The 21,895-nt window shown below is 39.2% G+C and overlaps 3 protein-coding genes across 4 annotated transcripts in view; all 3 read right to left on the bottom strand.

The window, feature by feature from the left end:
• Positions 1-7,812: 7,812 nt before the first annotated feature.
• On the bottom strand, positions 7,813-15,646 carry LOC118280996 (zinc finger protein 652-A-like). Of its 2 annotated transcripts, XR_007706272.1 has the most exons (4): positions 15,444-15,646; positions 13,262-13,869; positions 11,370-11,715; positions 7,813-7,914 (listed from the first exon to the last, which is right to left on the bottom strand). XR_007706272.1 is itself a non-coding variant. In XM_035601416.2 (3 exons), exons 1-3 carry the CDS (start codon positions 15,548-15,550, stop codon positions 11,501-11,503), a joined length of 930 nt encoding a protein of 309 aa, XP_035457309.2. In that variant the 5' UTR covers positions 15,551-15,646; the 3' UTR covers positions 11,307-11,500. The 2 variants fall into 2 exon arrangements, 1 of the variants encoding a protein (XP_035457309.2); XM_035601416.2 differs by lacking the exon at positions 7,813-7,914 and having other exon boundaries at positions 11,307-11,715.
• Positions 11,307-21,895, bottom strand: part of LOC118281129 (M-phase inducer phosphatase) — a 219,828-nt gene continuing 209,239 nt past the window's right edge. Inside the window, exon 7 of the mRNA XM_035601611.2 lies at positions 11,307-11,369. The gene's annotated coding sequence lies outside the window, so the exon portion shown is untranslated. The remainder of the gene's footprint in view (positions 11,370-21,895) is intronic.
• On the bottom strand, positions 16,279-21,888 carry LOC118280995 (RNA pseudouridylate synthase domain-containing protein 1). The gene is made up of 5 exons (XM_035601415.2): positions 21,272-21,888; positions 19,249-19,486; positions 18,217-18,387; positions 17,303-17,420; positions 16,279-16,537 (listed from the first exon to the last, which is right to left on the bottom strand). The coding sequence occupies exons 1-5, from the start codon at positions 21,362-21,364 to the stop codon at positions 16,339-16,341; spliced, it is 819 nt and encodes a 272-aa protein (XP_035457308.2). The 5' UTR covers positions 21,365-21,888; the 3' UTR covers positions 16,279-16,338.

Raw genomic sequence — 21,895 nt, forward strand, 5'->3', positions numbered from 1 at the left:
GCCTAGTGGTCGAAATTCGACCATATACGATTTAATTTACAATACCACTTAACATACGTTCAAGGATAATTTTTATTTTACGAATTGCTATTAGTTTTGTAAAATTCAAATTAATATATTCCGGCGCATCATGAATAACCAAACCTCCTTCAATGAGAAACCTCTTTTCATATGAGACGTGAGAATATCATCGCAATGTCTGTAAATTTTGACGTTTTGTCAAATACGATACTATGCATGGTAGTGTGTGTAATGTTTTATTTATTGATTTAATGTATTATAAGCATTATTTTTGAAAAATATTAGCGTTCTGCACTTCTCCTACACATAAACTATAAGTGTACCAAATTTTATGCTCCTAGGTCCGCGCAATTTTCGTAAAAAGAGCTCAAAAGTTTTTGCATCACTTATTAATATATAGATTTTTGGTGTTACTGTTGCATTCTCTAAAGGATTGGGCAAGGATAACTTTAAATATTATAATGTCTTATCTAATGAGGCACGGTAGTGCCCCGCCAAGACGAGCCAAGCGAAGCGCAAGCGCAAGGGCACTACCTACCTTTTCTCGAAGCGCTTCGTCGTATTTTTGAACCTTCATAACTTGAGTTTGGGTTATACCAGATAAACAAAATTTTCAGGATATAATGTCAGTGGTAGACTTAATAAACCTCTAAAGTTTCAATTGCATAGCTCTTATACTTTAGATTTTATTGATATCTAAAATACCCCGATTTCGTCACTCACTCACTCACTCACTCACTCACTCACTGATGATCAACAAAATTCTTAAGGTACTTCCTGAAGTCCTAGAAAACTGAAATTTGGTATGTAAGCTAGTATTAGTACCCAAACAACAAAAAAATCCTAAAACTTGGAACTTTTACCCCCCAACCCCTTAAACTAGGGGTGAAAGTTTGTTCGAGACTTCCGCAACTTTTGACGCTAGAGGTCTGAATGCGGCCGCGGAGGGGTAAAAATCTGAAATAGGGAAACTTAATTCCCTATTTCCTGCTTGAGATCTGAAAATTATACACAAGTACATACATAGAACACAAACTTTTCATCAAATCAAAACATTATCCTACCCATAAGTACTTAGATACGAATAATATTACTACACTTCACTTCGGTAAGTGTTTATTAATCAACCTATACTTTTGAACATAAGCATCGTAAGTTTAGTATGCGCCAACGCCCGCCGCCTGCCCCCTCGTCCCCGCGCAGTAGCTAAAAATAATCGGCCCGTCAGCGAGCGCGGCACCCGAACGCGGGCAGACGCGCGAGGGCAGACGTCGTGGACGGTTGTCTCGTTGAATGAAAAGTTTTCGGAATATTTCGGTGATTTAAAAGTTTGCTATCGCGGAGAAAAAAACCATTTGCCTAATATTTAATTGTTAGTAGTTTAGTAGGTAAAGGTTTAGATACTAGTGTTTTAATTTTCATTGATAAAAAGTATTAGGATTACGTTTCCAATTTTCTTATAAATTTAGTAGTTTAGTAGGTGAATTATTTGTCGCTCATTTTATCTTTCTATCATAAGCAACCTACTAAAAGAAATGAAATCCCACAAAAACATTTCATGTTAAATGTTGCCAAGACGAGACCATATAGCTCGCACTGTCAAAAAGTAATCAGATCCCGTGTAGAGCCAAGTTTCTAACCCTATACTTTTGAACTGGCGAGTTGGCCGCACGGAAAGAGTTTAGAAGATTGAATAGATTTTTAAGCTCAAGCCCATATGACGAATAGCAAAAAGTCCGTGCGGCCGACTCGCCAGTTCAAAAGTATATGGTTAGAAACTTGGCTCTACACGGGATCTGATTACTTTTTGACAGTGCGAGCTATATGGTCTCGTCTTGGCAACATTTAACATGAAATGTTTTTGTGGGATTTGCTTGTCTCGTTGGTTGAGTGGTCTGCCGGACAAGGGGTCTCGGGTTCGATTCGCGGGGCGGGTATAGGATTGCTGGTTTTTTTCGGGAAAATTTTTCAGTAGTAGCACAGAGTCTGGAATTGTGCATAGTATATGGCATGGGACATGGGACTTATGACACAAATGATAAAAAATGGGTGTACATTTTGTCAAGCGGCATTACGTGCCGTAATGTGTACCTCTGTCTACCCCTTCGGGGATAAAAGGCATGACGTTGCGTTAACGATTTAAAAGAAATAATATTATTTTAAAAAAATTAAGGGGTTTAACTTATTTTCGAATCTCTACGCTATCATAAATATTTTTTGTAAAGTCAATCTTTAATTTAATTTGAAAGCCCTGTTGAGCTATCGTGTTTCCGCCGAAGGGACCAGTTTAGTACTTTTACAATTTCGATCGCTACAATCGATTAGCAGAAATAGTCGATTCTAATCGATAACTTTAGTAACAATTTATCTACGATTATACAAGCCCTACCAATAGAATCTTACTAAATCGATAATGTGCAATGCTATAATAAAATATTTATACCTCACTATAACACAGTCGCACGTCAACCTATTACGAACTGTCAGAATCATTCAATACATTTTCAACTTTAAACACCTTGTAATAGAGTTACAAATCAATTGATAAGAAATAGGGTAGCTAAGTTGCTGTTGTATACTATAGAAAGGTTATTCTTGAACGACCTAACTAACTTTCAAAATTATTCAATACATTTTCAACTCTAATGTCCTTGTAATAAAGTTACAAATCAATTGATAGGAAATGCGGTGGTTATGTTGCTGTATTTACTATAGATACGTATTTATGAAAAAATATTCATTAGCATGAAGTTGCATACAGGTGGCTTGCGCAATTAATGTGCGCAGTAAATGAAAATCAAGGTGTCTTAGGAGTGTGGGTTTTCCCCCATAAGAAAAATAAATCCCAAAAACTAATTTATTTGTTTCATGGGATTTTTTATTTATTTATTTAGAGGTTTTATAAGTTTAAGGGTATTTTTAGGGGTTTTCTGAATATAGGGCAAGTGACCCGGTTGTGGCCACCGTCCCCTTTGTGGCCATTTGGACCTTCAAATATTTTTAACTAAGGCATGGACAAATAAATTACTCTGTGATGTACAGTATTTAAAATATTAAATATTGGAGACACTGATACCGTTGGCAGCTTTGATGTGTCAAACTTCACTTCGATGCAACAAGTCATTCTTTTTAGTTGAGGGTGAAATTGTTAAGATCTTAACAAAAAGGCTAAGGCGAGCGGGTGAGGACTTGGTTTTTATTTTTTAAATCTTTGCTTATTGTTTGGATGTTTATGTTAATACTACATGAAGAATATATTGTCTAAGTGGAACTAAAGTTATTTTGTCGCCATATGTTTCTGAAGTGCGGTTATTAGAAGGTGGCCACTAAGGGAGACAAAATTATGAATTTCTCCATCTTTGGCCACATGGCTGGCCAAAACTAATGTACACAGACACCCGACTTCTTCCCCTTTATTTTATCGTGGCTTTTTTTCTTTGGCTTTACATATCAAAAAATACATATTTTTCATTTTCAGAGATGCAATAAATTGCCTTCACACAAAGGGGAGGTCAGTTTACTTTGCAGCTTTTACCAACGTCATATAAATGTTGATCTCTTTATTTGTAAGTTAAATTCAAGTGAAGTAATAATATTTCATATTTTCCAAACTAAATAAAAACCATTGTTTGTAAAATGTCCAATTTAATTAATAAATTTGGATTACTTTTATTGTATTTTTTGATGGCCAGAACTGGCACACGACCGTGGCCACAAATGGCACGAATCTGGCCAAAAATGGCACAAACTCCCTTTTTTTTCTTTCTTATACGGTTATTTTTCTTTTGGACGTTCTTTTAAAAAAGGGTCTTCTTAGGCAAGGTTAATACATGTTAAATGACTTTTTACAAGAAATATGTTCGTGATAACAAAAACTATAAGTTAAGAAAGCCTCAAAGTCAACAAAATTCTTAAAGTGGCCACAACCGGGTCACTTACGATATAATATTCTGAATATTATAATTATAACTGTCCAATGCAATAATCAATGATTTTTTTTTTTTTTGGTAAACGAACGTATCGTAGTTTATTCCATGTATACTACGGACATATTTTTTAATGTATTAGTTAATTTATAAATAAAAAGTATTAACAAATATTACTTCACTACATAGTATAAAACAAAGTCGTTTTTTCTGTCCCTATGTCCCTTTGTACGCTTACATCTTTAAAACTACGCAACGGATTTTGATGCGGTTTTTTTAATAGATAGAGTGATTCAAGAGGAAGGTTTATATGTACAGGGTGTCCGGTGGCAGAATTAGGATTTAAATTTCAAACTATTTTCAAACCGTTAGCAGAGGGACGGACGGGGTGGTCTCGTTCGATTCGTCATTCATGCGGGTTCCTTAGCCACGATATCGCAGTGGATGGGTGAACAACATGCGTTCGTAATCTAAGCTTATTTTAACGCAAATGATCCCTGTGCTATTGTTCATCGAAGATTTTGTTCGCGGTACAATATCCGACGGTTACGTGATGCGCAAAGCGAAGATTTGATTCGATTGTGGGTGCGGAGGTTCAGAGCAACAAGTTCAGCAGCAAATAATCCGCGGCCGGGACCCAGTCGAAGGTCGAGGACTGATGACAACATCGAACTAGTCGCAAACAGTTTACGTGATAACCCGCGACAGTCCGTGCGTAAGAGAGCGGCTGCTCTAGGGCTCCCAAAAACGATTGTGCACGAAATATTGAAAAAGGACCTTAAACTTCACCCCTTAAAAATTCAAATTGTGCAAGCGCTTAAGCCTAATCATTACAATTTACACAAAAGTTTCTGCAAAACAATGTTGCAGCGATTTCGTACGGTGAGCACAATCTTTTGAAGTGATGAAGCCCATTTTCATTTAAATGGAAGTGTAAATAAACAGAATTGTTGTTTTTGGTCACCTAAAGGACAGAACTCACGATTGAAACATCAACAGCCACTTCACAATCCCAAAGTGACGGTTTGGTGTGCATTGTAAAGCAGAGAAATAATCTGTCCCTATTTTTTTGAAAATCGTCAAGGACAAGTCATTACTGTGATCGCCATTTCTTACCGGCGAATGCTTACCGATTTTTTTCTGCCAAAATTAAGAGAACATCCTACCTACAGTTCACAGACATGGTTCCATCAAGATGGCGCCACGCCTCACACTGCTAGAGAGACCATGGCGCTTCTTCGTGATTTGTTCCCTAACAAATTAATGAGTCGTTTTGCAGACATCCCCTGGCCACCCAGGTCGCCGAAACTCACCCCCGTGGACTTTTTTCTGTGGGGATACCTCAAAAGTAAAGTTTATGAAACCGCCCCACCGACCATCTCAGCATTAAAAGAAAATATCGTTCGTGAAGTTAATGGCATCCCGACGTCGCTTCTCCAGCGAGTGGCGCGGAATACTGAAGCCAGATTCCAAGAGTGTGTCCGACGCGATGGTCAACATTTAGACAAAATATTTTTTAAGAAATAAAACCCGCACAACCCTTCTTTGTTATAGTCATTGAAATAAAAAAAAATATTTTGCCGTTTTTTTATTATTTAATTTTAAAATCCTAATTCTGCCACCGGACACCCTGTATAATACATGCGTAATACATCACCATTGCACCCATGCGAAGCTGGGGCGGGTCGCTAGTAATATATATGATTGTATTTTATTTTTAGGTGGATTTTCAAATAATTGAGGTAGTTTTATTTTAACGGGTTTTGACTTACAGTTAGTTGTAATTATTACTGAAAGGTGGTAACACTGGGTGACGGGGAAGGAAGCTTTCTCTCTCTCGCACAGCAGTTGCGGTTTTTAACCGCCTAAACACATTTGAGGTTATTTTTACAAAGAATACGAGTTATTATCAGAAAAAGTATAATAAATCAATAAATTAAGATTCTAAAACAAATACAAATGTCTTTCCTCATTGTTTTATCGTATTAAAACCGTGTAACATTAAAAAATCGTGTATGCACCTATTTGTAATAGGACGCGCATGCGTGAGTGTTGCAACCGCAAACCGCTTGTTGATTTCTTGTTCAGTATTTGTCTAACCTCTATGAAGTGCAGTTGTGTTCTTAAACAATTAAAATTGTCAAAATATGTCGTCTAGTGACTCTGAATCAGTGTCAAATGTAGATAATGACAGTTTATCGCATAGAATTATAATGGAAGTGCAAACAAGACCCCCATTGTACGATACGTTTCAATCACAATGTGATAGGAATGTGAAGAATATGCTTTGGGAACAAGTCTACCAAAACTTGGTAGATAATTGGAGGACACTGTCGCAAGATGAGAGGCAGAGAAAGGGTAAGGTTTTGACCAAAAAATACCTACTTATTGTTTATTTATTCAATTTTATAGTTAAACTTGCGACCCGCCCCAGCTTCGCATGGGTGCAATGGTGATATATTACGCATGTATTACACATATAAACCTTCCTCTTGAATCACTCTACCTATTACAAAAAAACGCATCCAAATCCGTTGCGTAATTTTAAAGATTTAAGCATACCTACAGACAAAAATAACGACTTTGTTTTATACTATGTAGTGATCTATCTCAGTTTTGTACTTTAGGGTACTTTGTAACACCAGAGATGTGCTATGTAGCTATACTACGACGCACTTAGTGCGTTGCCGGTCTTTCGGGGATTAGGTATTTAAGGGTTAATTATTATGTTATCGGCTTACTCACGTAAGCATGCCGTGTCGCGGAATGCTGCTCATGAATATGAGCCTCTAGCATGGCTTGAAACTAGTCGAGTTCCTCGTCAAACATTTACGTGAGTAAGTCGATAACATAATAATTAATAACATAACTATTGTTACAGGAGCCCTAATACAAAAAAAATGGAAGAATATACGAGACAGTTTCGCTAAAGAACTAGCAAGGCGACGTCGGAAATCTAACAGCGGAATAAAGAAGAAAAAATACGTCCATTACGATTCTTTACAGTTTTTGATACCTTCTTTACAACAGCAACTTAGACATGAATTGACGACTCAAAACAGTAGTGATGTGGTATTATCTGAAGATATCTCTCAAATGAATGGAGGTATCATAAATGTTCATAAAAGACAAGCTGATATTTTATATGATGAAGATATAAGCTTCTCAAAAATGCTGGTACCAATGCTACGCAAATTGAACGATGATCAGAAACATTATGCTAAAGTGGAAATCTTGAATATTTTGCATAAAGCTAAATCTTTTAGCTCTGAGAATAGTTATATGCAACTCGAATGGGCTGGGTCGATCCCTGAAGTGCTACTCAATGATGTAAAACAGGAAGAGATGGCGTAATATTACGTCATATATTATACTAGCGGACCCGACAGACGTTGTCCTGTCTACACGTCTTTAATTTGAAAATTTGTCGGATCCAATGTAAGACATTCCAAAATCACCAACTACTAATAAATTAAAATTAATTAAAAAAACATTGTCCAGCGGACAAAATTGTGAATCTAAACCATTCTCAGATCCCCTTGAACACACACAAAAAATTTCATCAAAATCGGTCCAGTCGTTTAAGAGAAGTTCAGTGACATACACACTTACAGAAGAATTATATATATAAAGATAAAGATTATCTACGAAATGTCAACTACCTACATAATAATTATTGTTAGGTGGACCGACGACATCGTCAGAGTGGCGGGGAGCCAGTGGATGCAGGTGGCGGCTTGTCGTTCTACGTGGAGGACCAAGGGGAGGCCTTTGTTCAGCAGTGGACGTCTCTCGGCTGATGATGATTGCTATTTTGCTATATTTTGAAATGCATGTTCAAAACTGAAAGTTCGGAGTGATTTTGGAGTTTTTTTTTTACATTTAATGGGTCGACGTTTGGCCGCTATCTCACCTGATGGTAAGTGATGATGCGGCCTACGGTGGAACACGTCTGCCCATAAGCAACCTATTCACTCGGGCTTTGAAGACACCCAGGTTATACCCATCAGGAAACACAGACTCCGGCAAGGAGTTCCACTCCCTAGCAGTTAGCACAAGGAAGCTTGAAGCGAAGCGCTTCGTGCGAGTGGGAGGGATATCTACCATGAATCATGATTGGAATGTGCGTCTAAAGCTTGAGTCAGGGATCGAACCTGAGGCACCTGGCTTCATAAGTCAGTTCAACGAAAAACAAAGTTTGGCCCGAAATTTCGCAGATTTCAGACTATTTAAAATTCTATTTATTGCGAGCTTTCGCGAACAAAATTTAACGAATGAAATGAAGATAAATAAATAAGTTTAGGCTTTCTAATTAAAAATAAAACTTTATTTTGAGTAATTTTATTAGTGAATTAATAAACCTATTAACGCTTGTGGCCGAAGATTAAACGAAACTTCACATTCGAGAACCGAAGTAGATCTACTGCTTTGACTTAAAAATATGTCATTTATTTTTATACTTACCATTTCACACTTTCGCCTACATTCAGACCGGTGACTTGTGTCGATTGAACTCCAATTAAATCGATCGATTCCATGTAATGTAGGTTCATAGGCCGATGCCCGCCCTACATTCCTGATATGGAGTTAGCGAATAAGAAAAAAATCTGTAATAAATAAATCCAATTTTGAAAACTAAGGCTGTTTTTCCACCAGAGATGTGCTATGCTACGTTGCTGAGGATGCGTTTGGTATCCACCAATCATATTCATTGGCACACATAGCTTAGCAATGGTGGAAATGGACTCAGCGAAGCTATGTTTTTTATATGGAAAGACGCGTGCTATGGATGGCTTCCCTACTATCGATATAAGTGTGGGAGAGCCATGCTTTGACTGGAGTGATACCACGGTCACACAGAAAACCGACGTGAAACAACGCTTGCGTTGTGTGAGTGAGGTTACCGGAGCCCAAATAACCCTCTTCCCAATCTTCTTAATCCCCGATTTCCCAAAAACAATTAAATTCCTAACCCCCAAAAGGCCGGCAATGCACTTGTAACGCCTCTGGTGTTTCGAGTGTCCATGGGCGACGGTGATTGCTTACCATCAATCTGCTCGTTTACCGGCTTATACTATAAAAAGAAACCAATTTTGATAACTAATCATATCATTACGCCTTTTAATCATCGAAGAGGTAGGCAGAAGTTTAAAATAAAAATACCAAAATGAAGTTTGAATATAACATTTATTTTGACAAAAGAACTTAATTATTATAATATGTAGTAGTTTACTTATATAATTAAACATATTTACAAAATTGAAACAAGATTTTCAAATCGATTTCTTTACTTATGTAAATGTGTGAGTACTAAATCTAATTTAATCTACAAAAAAATAATAATAATAAAACTAGCGATTTTTTCGGTAAAACAATTCAGAAATTAGTTTTATTCTTCACCAAAACATTATCAAACATATGAAAAAAGTAATGAATTAGTTTGCCAAGGTTATTAGCTAACGTTTTTTTGTTTCTACGACGCATACAACCTTTGATATCACATAAAGTAAAAAAAATATTAAAATAGCCATAATTTTTAGGGGAAGGGGGTTCAACCCCCCATTTTTTTTGTCGATACCATTAGATGTAGTACTCAGCCTTAACGGGTTAGAAGTCCCACTCCTATCACATTGTATATTAACATATAGCGTGAATTTTAAATAAGAGCTTTCCAGATATGTGCTATGCTACGTTGCTGTGGATGCGTTTGGCTTCCACCAATCATATTCATTGGTACACATAGCTTAGCACTGGTGAAAACGGACTCAGTTAAGCTATGTTTTTTATATGGAAAGATGCATGCTATGGATGGCTTCCCTACTATCAATACATCGCATACTCGAGCTGCGCATCTTCCTCGCACAGCTACATAGCTTAGTATCAGTGGAAACGGTCACATAGTTTCACAACTTAGCTATTACATCTTCGTAGCATAGCTACATAGCACATCTCTGGTGAAAAGTAACTTTCCCTCGGGTGTCATATACCCGACTAAGACACTACACATTAGACAGAGACCGTGCAGCAGCGCTCTCTGATAAACCTGAACCTTTTACACTGCGATCTCCAACCCGCCTGCCTGCGGAGATTATGGCAAACCCTCTTATGTAGAGGAGGCTCGTAGTCCAGCAGTGGACTGTCACCCGCTGTTTATAATTAGCATTTAAAATTCACGCTGTATAGGTACCTACTCAACTTACTTAGATATTATATATTATTCTTTAACATTGTATAGATTTTTACTTATTTATAAATTTATCGATTAGATGTAGAAGTTAGGTTCTCAAAGCAGGAGTAGGAACGGGGTGGTGTTTAGTCAGTAAGAGTCTGACACTCCCTCTCGCCTCACCCAAGGCGGGAGAAGTCGTTGCGAGACATGACATGACACTCATGACAGATGACAGAAGTCGCACATAGATGATACATAAGCAAATCAACGGATGACGTCATAAATCCTACATATGAAGTGTACATGCGAATAAACATGGATAGACAATCCCAACGAACTACAGTTGGGCAGAAAGCTGCCAGACACGATCACCGCCTGGTCGGAGGATACTGCTTTACTTAGGGAACTTTACTCTCTGTTCCATAAAAAGTCATTTGATGACTTTCATCTCCTCAAAAATCGCTTATTAATATAATCATGATTTGATTTTGACTTTGACAATGACTATAATCTAAGTGACTGCCTCGTTAATCGAGGCAGCCGGACAAGGAGTCTCGGGTTCGAATCCCTGTTCGGGCAAAGTATTACTGGACATTTTCGAAAATTTCTCAGTAGTAGCACTGAGTCTAGAATTGTGCCCAGTATACGGCAATAGACTCACCCCCTATTACATGGGACTTATAACACAAATGGTGAAAAGTGAGTGTACATTGTATAGCGGCATTACGTGCCGTAATGTGCACCTCTGTCTACCCCTTCGGGGATAAAAGACATTTTAGAATTGGAACTTAAAACGGGATATTTACCATGTTTTTCAATTTTAATGAGTTTCCGCCCGCATTTACTCCAGTTTATCCGTGATCATGGCGCTTGCAACAGTGCCGAAATATCGGAAACTCATTAAAATTGAAAAACATGGTAAATATCCCGTTTCAAGTTCCAATTCTAGTGTTAGTGACCATGTCAGTTTAAAAACTTATAAAAGACGTTGCATTATAACCTAAGTTAGTTCACATGGTTTTTTTTTTTGAGGGGGGAAAATCATCCAATGACTTCTCCCACCTTGGGCGAGGCGAGAGGTAGTGTCAGACTCTTACTGACTAAAAACCACCCCGTTCCTACTCCTGCTTTTCGAGCCGGTAACCTGCTAGGTAGTCTTTTTTTATGTTAAAAGGGCGGACGTTTGGCCGCTATCTCGCCTGATGGTAAGTGATGATGCGGCCTACGATGGAGCACGTCTGCCCATAAGCAACCTATTCACTCGGGCCTTGAAGACACCCAGGTTATACCCATCAGGAAACACAGACTCCGGCAAGGAGTTCCACTCCCTAGCAGTTCGCACAAGGAAGCTTGAAGCGAAGCGACCGTCCGCAGCTCCGGTAGTTTACATGGTAGGTATACTGCTCAGTTTTCTCTTATACCCATGTGACACTTTGAGGTGTTGTGTCAAATTCATTCTGGACTTGAATATTTTGTTGGGACAGTGAGGGCATTCCACGGAGGCAGACTCTGGAGGATGCACGTATTTACTGTGCTGGTGCAGGCACAGGCGAGACTTGAACTCCTTGCCGCAAACCATGCATTTGTGGATCTTGTTGCCTGTAAGAGAAAATAGAATAGGTTATTTCAAAATCATTTATTTCAAATAGACCAGGAAGGCACTTTTGAACGTCAAAGCAAATATAATAATACTAGCGGACCCGACAGACTTTGTCCTGTCTACACGTCTTTAGTTTGAAAATTTGTCGGATCCAATGTAAAACATTCCAAAACCAACAACTACATTAAAAATTAATTAAAAAAACATTGTCCAGTGGACAAAATTGTGAATCTAAACCATTCTCAGATCCCCTTGAACACACACAAAAAATTTCATCAAAATCGGTCCAGTCGTTTAAGAGAAGTTCAGTGACATACACACTTACAGAAGAATTATATATACATATAAAGATTAATAACGTCTGTCTGTCGGTCAGTCCTCTAGTAAAGCTATTTGCTCGTTCCAAAGTGTAGATTCCTATGGAGAAGAACGAGCAAGAAACTCCATAGGTTACTCTTTTTCAATCAGATTTACAATACAATTCTTGGTTACATTGTTTCGATTACTTCACTAGAGGATTTACCACATCTACTCGGCAATGATACCATGTAACAAGTACAAAGAATGTGATTGTGCACTGTGACACAAACACGGCCCTGTCCAATGATATTACATATAAGTAAACAGGTGTAGATAGGTTATAAGCTCAGAAAGTGGCACATTAAAAGTGTGGGAGAGCCATGCTTCGGCACTGCTGGGCCGGCTCGACCGGAGTGATACCACGGCCTCACAGAAAACCGACGTGAAACAACGCTTGCGTTTTGTTTCGTTGTGTGAGTGAGGTTATCTCCTTTCCCAATCTTCCCAAACAACTCTTAAATTTCTAACCGTCAAAAGGCTTGTGACGCCTCTGGTGTTTCAAGTGTTTTTTTTTCTTACCATCAGGTAATACATTTGCTCGTTTACCGGCTTATTCTATAAAAAAAACTACCTACGTTTATAAATATTACTTCAACACAGTCGCGAATCTCTGTTTTTTTAAGCCGGTTAAAAATATGTTTTTTTACCATCTCTATTTGACGATAACACAGATTTGACAGAGAAAGGTTTGCACATTTGAGAGAGATCCACTGATAATTGCTATACACTGCTATCGATCGCTACCGCAATGTCCCGCGCGAGCGATCTAGAAGCGAACGCGAAGCGATGCGGTGACACGCGAATTCAACGCGAGAAATACGTTGAATTACAAGTCATAGTCACTGTATATGTGCACCTCTAAATACTCCCTTTAATGGTAAGCGTCCACCGGCCCGCATCGTTCGCATCGGACGGATTGACTACGTCCACTGTATCGGCAGCGTTCGTATTGCCGACGCGAGTATTGGAGCAATCGGATTACCGATCTCACTTTCACTCAGATTTTTGGCATCGGTATTCCGTATGACGTCATCGGTACGCATCGTATGTAGGCATTGCATGAGCGGTCCGTACGATGCGGATCAGTGGACGCAGTTGTATGAGTTTCTATACAAGACAAACTAAAATCCGTGCGATGCGGGCTTGTGGACGCTTACCTCAAAAAGTATAAAAAAATGAACTCACCGCTAGGATGCACATTCCTCTTATGATTGGACAGATACTTGAGCGACCTGAACTTCTGTCCGCACAGCTCACACTCCTCAGAGTCTTCAACAGCCTCATGGACCAACTTCACATGTTCCCTCAAAGTCAACTTCGATTTAAAATTCCTATTACACCGTCCACATGTCAGTATCACATCTGGTTTCCGATGCTCATTCAACAAATGTTCCTTTAGGCAGTACTTCGGTAACTCCAAGAGACAAATGGGGCAGGATACTGGTTCTAACAAAGCCTGTTGATCACCAACATAGTATTTTGCCTCAACATCCCGAAGAATCTGCTGAAACGTTTTCCTTTTCCTCACTTTCTGCTCCGGTTGACATTCCTGACGATGTATGTTCAAGAGTTTCCGTTCTTGAAACGTACTTTGGCAGAGTTGACACTTGAATAGCACTCTGCGGTAGTTGTGTGCGGTCATCATATGGTCTGATAGTAGACTGGAGTCGAAGTCTTCGAGGCAGTGGAGGCAGATCATCAATCCGGTTTTTGGGTCCATCATTGCGTCTGTGGAGTTGAATTCGATTGGTTCTTGGTTGGTTTGGACGCATTGGGCTAGTTCTAGGAGGGCCCTGGAAAGAGGAGGTAAGATTATTTTTATTACATACATACATAACTTCACGCCTTTAATCCCCGAAGGGGTAGGCAGAGGTGCACGTTATGGCACATAATACCAATGTACACCCACTTTTCACAATTTATGTTGTAAGTCCCATGTAATAGTTGGTGAGCCTATTGCCATATACTGGACACAATTCCAGACTCCGTGCTACCACTGTGAAATTTTCGAAAAACCGAAAAAAGCCCAGTAATACTTCGCCCGACCCGGTAATCGAACCCGAGACCCCTTGTCCGGCAGTCGCACTTGCAACCACTCGGCCAACGAGGCAGTCAGTCAAAATTATTTGTATTTACCTATATTATTATAATGAGGTAAGGTGTAAGTGTTGAATAAAGCTATGGGATGGCTCGACCGGAGTGATACGGTCGAAAAGTAAACTGACGTGTAACAATGTTTGCGTTGTGTGAGTGAGGTTACCGGAGGTCAGTTTATCGCCCTTACCAATCTTCGATTCGTATAAAGTTCACTTTGTCCTTTCTATTCGAAAGATACAGAGTTTACTAACAGATTGCACTCAAGAACATTTTTAATTTTATTTAAGCATGGCCTAAAATCTCATACTCACACCTAAATATTTAATAGTATTATGTTTCATATCTTAGTAATAATCAGAATGTTTATATACTTGCATCAAAATGTTGATATTAAGACCTTTCTGGGATTTCTAATGTATAATCCCATGTGGCCAATAAAATTACAACTAAATAATAATAAGAACGTCAGAGATAGCTACAAATGTGGCAACCCTGGACATCAGATGTCATTGATGTAAGTTTGGCAACTTCGTGCATGCAGTAGATTAAATTGTGTAAGAGGAAATAACTTGTAATTTAAAAAACCACAGGATTTTTCCTGCTATTTAAAATTAATCTCGGGATTTTAGGCATATCCACTTTATTGTTTCGCTGTATGAAATCAGTGTAAGTACATGAATAACTCTACATAGTGTACTGTAGGCTACTATAGAGTAGACGACTTAAAGGTGGTTTTCTACCAGAGATGTGCTATAATACATTGCTGTGGATGCGTTTGGCTTCCACTAATCATATTCATTGGTACACATAGCTTAGCACTGGTGGAAACGGACTCAGCTAAACTATATTTTTTTATATGGAAAGATGCGTGCTATGGATGGCTTCCCTACTATCGATGCATCATATACTCGAGCTGCGTATTTACCTCGCCCAGGGCTTTAGGGCGGAGTTACATCTTGACGTTCTATCTACTCAACTAATCTTCTATACCCTTTACACACGCGGCTGGCAGCGGCGTGAATAAAAACTTATACGCAAATCTACATACACTAACGCCGGAATACTCAAACACTACTCAATTTTAAGTTGTACTTAAGTATCGTATTATCTCTATCATTTACAAAGAATTTGTAGCGATAGGACTATATTTTAGAGCGTCTTAAAATTGAGTAGCGTTTGAGTATTCGGGCATAAAAGCCGAAGATAGTTATTCCCCGATATTAACATATAAAACTTAAATCGTAAAGCGATCAACTAAGAAACCGCTTACATCGTATTGTAATGATCATCTTCGCTCTCCTCCTTAATTTCTGTCTTCACAGTCACTCCCACCTCGTAGCTGCTTCCCTCCAGAGGGTCCGTCTCCATTTCCATCATGAATATTATTCGTTTTATACGATTATATTAAAGAAACATAACTCGAAGTGATAACACTTGTAATGTCGACAAAATGTCAAAACATAAATCGATTTGACGGATCAACTTCGGTCGACGTTTGACAGTTATAGTGATGTTGATATTGGTAAAAAGTTAGTTTTGTCGATATTTTCTTAGTTCAGTGTGACGTAAGCTCCATACAAAATGTGTCAAAGATTCTTTCTATAGTAGGCTACTATCTACAGATAGATAGGTTTTTGAAACTGGCCGTTAGGGGTCGAGTGGATACCATGATGCCGATTATTACTGCCGGCATCGTACGCATCGCACATAACGGATTTTAGTTTGTCTTGTATAGAAACTCATACAACTGCATCCAATGATCCGTATTATATGGACGGCTTATCGGCAATGCCTCGTCATGCGATGCGTATTGATGCCGTCATACGGAATGCCGATGTTAAAAATCCGAGTGAAAGTGGAATCGGCAATCCGATTGCTAATATTCGCGTCGGCAATTCGAACGCTGCTGATACAGTGGACGCAGTCAATCCTTACATGCGATATGTACGATGGGGGCATGTTGACGCTTATCCTATAATAGTAGCATGTCTCCATAATAGTAAGATAAGATTAGATGTTGTCATCCATTTCTGTAATAGGTGTAACGTAATCAATTATTTATCTGAACAAACTAAAACTTGTTGATGACAAAATAAAACAAGACATTCAATAATTTTTCGTTTTTTATAAATTATTAAAAAATAAATTATAAAATTGTATACGGATCACATCTTAAATATTTTATACTGCACGCCTATCACGTAGGATTTGTCCAAAATATCGCAGACGGTCTGAAAATCTTCTTTGCTGCGGTACTTGTAATACGCCGTCTCCGATTTCCATTTAGAACTAAATCTCGGGTCTATGAAGAAAGGTTCTGGTGTCTGAATGTCCAAATCTTCGTCAGGAAGAGGTAATATTAACCTGAAAATATAACAATAATATATTTTACTAGCGACCCGCCCCAGCTTCGCATCGCAATGGTGATATATCATGCAATGTATTATAAATTTAAACCTTCTTCTTGAATCACTACCTACCTTTTACACACCACCGCATCAAAATCCATTGCGTAATTTTCATGATTTAAGCATAAAACAAGACAAATAATTTTTCGTTTTTTGTTTTTAAAAAATAAACTAAAATGTACGGATCAGCTTCTTGCAGTAACAGACGAATTAATGTTATTTGTCCACAAAGCAGATTTGAAAGACTTCTTTGTGGTTTATACGTCGGGCGTCTTAAACTAAATCCGGGACACGACGAAATCTTCACGAAGCTTCTTATGGATGATAGTATTCAAAACCATCCAATAATAAGTTACTTTTTCTGAGTTATCTACTTTCTAAGATTATTATATGACAACACTGACAAACGGTGAAGGAAAACATCGTAATAGCCTTTGCTTATAATTTCTAATTGAAGTTTGAAGTCACAAACTAACATTGATAAGCGTAGGATTAATACTCAAACATTCTCTGTCTGTGAGAAGAGGCTTTGGCAGTAGTGGACATTTATGGGGATGATGAAATAGTAATTCCAGACCTCTATGTTAAAGCTGATACTGAAGATTTAAAACACATTTGATAGATGGTTGATTTTTCAACGCAGAACGATCAGTTCCACATATTTAGCAGTCATTTCTACGAATAAAAATTTATACATGACCAATGATTTACTTTTATTTACCTAGTGGCATGTAGGTACATGCGGTGCGGCATACTGTCCTTAGTGCCACTGTACGTGTAGTCGCCCAGTATCGTGTGTCCGACTGCGCTGCAATGCACGCGCAGCTGGTGGCGGCGACCTGGGAATATGATCTTATTGTAACTTTCGTGAGACATACTAAATTAATTATTATGATCGGCTTACTCACGTAAATGTTTGACGAGGAACTCTACTAGTTTCAAACCATGCTAGAGGCTCATATTCATGAGCAGCATTCCGCGACACACGACGGGTGAATTGTCGCGCTGCTACTGCAGTAGGTAGCAGCGCGACAATTGCCTCTTGCATGGCTTGTAGTCGAGTTCCTCGTCAAACATTTACGTGAGTAAGCCTATCATAATAATTAATTGACCTGGGTATAAATAAAAATATTATAGGTAATGGTCAAGAAAAAAATTAAGTGCAGGAGAGCCATACTTCGACACGAATGGGGGTGAGTCTATTGTAATATACTGAGCACAATTTCAGACTGCGTGCTATCATTGAGAAATTAAAAAAAAAAATCCCAGTAATACTTTGCCCGACTCAAGAATCGAATCCGAGACCCCTTGTCCGTCAATTGCACTTGCGACAACTAGAGGCAGTTTGACGCTGAAAAAAATTAATATCCACATATACCTACGTATACCACAAGCTAGACCAACTCGACTCAACTAACTAACAAGTTAATTTTAACAATGTACTGTACCCTTAGTACGAGTTAACTTTACATTAAACGAAAACGAAACGAGACCGCTTTCGGCGCTCTGAATGGTTGGTATAATTGAGAACGGCCAATCAGAACGTCGAACGCGTTCTCATTTCGATTACTTTAAACGTAAAGCAAACTCGTACTAAGGGTACTGAACTCTTGCAAATCTAATCTTGTTGCTTACCTGTTATAGGTTTCAGCAGCAAAACAGTGACAGGGCTATTGTCATAGTAGCCTGTTTCTAGCCGCAGCGCACGCGTGTGTGCGTGTCGCGACTGAAGACATCTCAACGACGCTTCACTCGTCGTCAGCGCAGACATGCGGTGACTCGAGTCCGCTGTGGACGGGTCCACTCCTGTAAAAGAAAAATGAACGTTATTATCATGAAAGTCATCATTTTTAACACACGTGTTCGAATTGGGGTAACTACAGATTAGTAGTAGAACAGTCTTACTGTACAATAGGGACAATAAATAACCCCTATTACATGGGACTTATAACACAAATGGTGAAATGTGGGTGTACATTGTATAGCGGCATTACGTGCCGTAATGTGCACCTCTGCCTACCCTTCGGGGATAAAAGGCATGACGTTGTAAATAAAAATAATCTTACTGGTTCGGACTCAAGACCATTTTAGCACTGGTGTTTCTATCTACTCAGCCGAAGAGGCTGCTATAACTATTTAACCTCAGTGCCAGTCATTACTCAGTTGGGAAAAGAGCGCGGCGTTACACTGACTTTTCAAAAATACCTGTACCCTTAGTACAAGTTCAGCTTTTCGTTGAATGAAAACGAAACGAGAGTGTGTTCGGAGCTCTGATTGGCCGGCGCGAATGAACCATCCAATCAGAGCGTCGAACGCGCTCTCAAAGTCAAAGTCAAAGCATTTATTTCAATTAATCCTAAATAAGGCACTTTTGAAACGTCAAATTGAATTGTCCGTCTGTCTGCCTGTCCGTGAAGCTAGGCGCTCGTTCCAAAGTGTAGCTTCGAATGGAGAAGAACAAGCAAGAAACTCCAACGTTACTCTTTTTAAAAAAATATTTTTACAATATATGATACATTTACCTATTGTATAAATATGTAGGAACAATGTAACGACAATACAGCGTCAAAACTAATGGGACAAGTCTCTCGCAGCAAACTCGTAACTAAGGGTACTGAACATGGTTTCATTGGAACAAAACATTGCAAAGTGTAAGATAAAACTCACCGACATTAAATTCAATATCTGCAACTTCGAACGCCACGCGGCCCCTTACAACAGCGAGGTAATACTTCTTCGTCATCCTCTGTTCGAACAGCTTGCCCGCCTGCGCAGCGGACGACTTGTTCTTGGCAATACATAGCACACCGCTCGTCGCGTAGTCCAGCCGTTGTACAAAGTGAAGCGGGAACAATGACGACGAGAGATGAGAGTCCGGAGACGCAATGTGATACGTCACTGTGTTCTGTGGAAAAAAAAGGAATTTTATTGTAACTTTCGTGAAACATACTAAATTAATTATTATGTTATCCGCTTACTCACGTAACTGTTTGACGAGGAACTCGACTAGTTCCAAGCCATGCTAGAGGCTACTCAGTAGCAGCGCGGCAATCGCCGCGTCGTGTGTCGCGGAATGCTGCTCATGAGTATGAACCTCAAGCATGGCTTGAAACTAGTTGAGTTCCTCGTCCAACAATTACGTGAGTAATCCGATAACATAGTAGTTAAAAAAGGAATTTTTATTTCAAGACAAGTGTGAGAAAGCCATGCTTCAGCACGAATGGCACGAGGGCTCGACTGAAGTAATACCACGGCTTCATAGAAAACCGACGTGAAGCAACGCTTGCGTTGAGTGAGGTTTCCACAGGCCAAATTCCAATTCCACTTCCCAATCTTCCTATACCGCAACAAGTCTTAAATCCGTAACTCCGAAAAGACCATCAACGCAACAACAACGGGCGGCGGCGATTGCTTACCGTCTGGTGGTCCGTCTGCTCGTTGTAATACAAAAATATTCAATTTTGAATGGAAAATGGACTTTGAAATATGACGACATTTGACAAAGATTAAGGGAGGCGGATGATATCGTCATAATGGCAGAAACGCTGCAGGACCTACAAGGGATGCTGAACGAACTGGCTGACTCCTCTGCACGCATCGGCCTACGGATGAACTTGGACAAAACCAAGGTCATGTTCAATGAACATGTTCTACCGGAACCGATTGCGATTCACGGAGCCGTCCTCGAAGTTGTTCAGAAATATGTCTACCTCGGGCAAACGTTGCAGTTAGGTAGAAAGAACTTTGAGGATGAGGTGAATAGGAGAATTCAGTTGGGTTGGGCAGCTTTCGGAAAACTCCGTCGAGTCTTCTCATCGTCAATCCCACAGTGCCTAAAGACGAAAGTTTTTAACCAGTGCGTCCTACCCGTAATGACATACGGTGCCGAAACGTGGACACTCACGGCTAGACTGGTCCACAAACTCAAAGTCGCTCAGCGGGCTATGGAAAGGGCTATGCTCGGTGTCTCTCTCCGGAATCGCATTCGAAACGAAGTGATTCGGCAGAGAACCAAGGTGATCGACATAGCCCACCGGATCAGCAAGCTGAAGTGGCAGTGGGCCGGCCATATTAGCCGCATGACCGACAACCGTTGGGGTAAGCGAGTCATGGAGTGGAGACCGCGTCTCGGTAAACGTAGTGTAGGACGCCCCCAGGCGAGGTGGAGTGACGATCTGCGCAGGATGGCTGGCAGGAGCTGGATGTGAGTCGCTAGTGATAGAGCAAAGTGGCGAACAATTGGGAAGGCCTATGTCCAGCAGTGGACTGCTATAGGCTGATGATGATGATGAAGGGAGGCGGCATTAGGGTGACGTATTGGGCTAACCCTAAGCAGATAACATAGCTTGCGATAAGAGTAGAAAGAAGAATCAAAAGTAACTATTGCAAAATTATTAACACACTTACTATCGCACTCAGAGATATTGAATGATGATACTTGAACTATTACTCAGTAACGGTTAAGTAACCATTAAATGACTCTGAGTACAGCGGTTAGTATGCAGTCTTGTTTACTTTGTCTTGTAATAAAATTGTAACATAAGCTGGCAACATTTTCATCGACATCGATAAATACTTATACCATTGCCATTGATACCCACTTCACTAGTCATAGCGACTGAGTTTAATAGTAAACATAACCTCTCATGAATAAAGTTTTAAGCGTTTTTAAATAAAATGGCAAGCTTACCTTTTCGTGTTCATCGTCCGAGTTAATATACATGTCGTAAGGCTTGTTTACGATCAAATAATTATCACTTTCATACAACTTTTCAACAGCCATCCTTATTGACAGAACTTAAGAACAGCCCGCAAAATTTCAATAGTACGCGTTCACATAAAGTAGTTGTAATCTAATAATACTTGGTTTAAGATCAAAGGTTTATTTAACTCGAAAGATTTTTCGTTTACCGATTTCAAAGACTGAATACACTCGGAAATCTTTGGGCAAAATATCATTAAGAGGGATTTGAATGCCGTTTGCACTGCCCTATCGAAATATGTGTTAAAAACATCCTCTAGTGGCATTTTGCGCGGCGGTTACTGAAATATTTTATATATTAAGTTCCATTTACTCAACGTTTGATTTACACACAAATTTTTATGACAGGATTGGCGACAAAACAAATGCGAGAGGAACTATCATTCTGAAAACTAATTCTTTTTTTCATTTCCATTTTATTAATGTCAGTATTATACGATTGAGTATGACGGCAAATATAATGATCATGAACGCGTCCGTAAGGATATCAACACTGACACCTTCAGACATTATAATGCTACCGAATTACGGAGTCACTGTCTCACTATTTTT

Source organism: Spodoptera frugiperda, chromosome 19, assembly GCF_023101765.2.
Source record: "Spodoptera frugiperda isolate SF20-4 chromosome 19, AGI-APGP_CSIRO_Sfru_2.0, whole genome shotgun sequence".
Taxonomy (NCBI): Eukaryota; Metazoa; Arthropoda; class Insecta; order Lepidoptera; family Noctuidae; genus Spodoptera; species Spodoptera frugiperda.

Coding starts and splice junctions, on each gene's coding strand:
- LOC118280996 (XM_035601416.2), bottom strand. CDS start 15,550: ATGATGGAAATGGAGACGGACCCTCTGGAGGGAAGCAGCTACGAGGTG. Junction 13,870..15,443: donor GATGATCATTACAATACGAT/GTAAGCGGTTTC, acceptor TCCTCTTTCCAG/GGCCCTCCTAGAACTAGCCC. Junction 11,716..13,261: donor GAGGAATGTGCATCCTAGCG/GTGAGTTCATTT, acceptor TTTCTCTTACAG/GCAACAAGATCCACAAATGC.
- LOC118280995 (XM_035601415.2), bottom strand. CDS start 21,364: ATGGCTGTTGAAAAGTTGTATGAAAGTGATAATTATTTGATCGTAAAC. Junction 17,421..18,216: donor GCTGCTGAAACCTATAACAG/GTAAGCAACAAG, acceptor TCATATTCCCAG/GTCGCCGCCACCAGCTGCGC. Junction 16,538..17,302: donor ATGTACCTACATGCCACTAG/GTAAATAAAAGT, acceptor TTATATTTTCAG/GTTAATATTACCTCTTCCTG.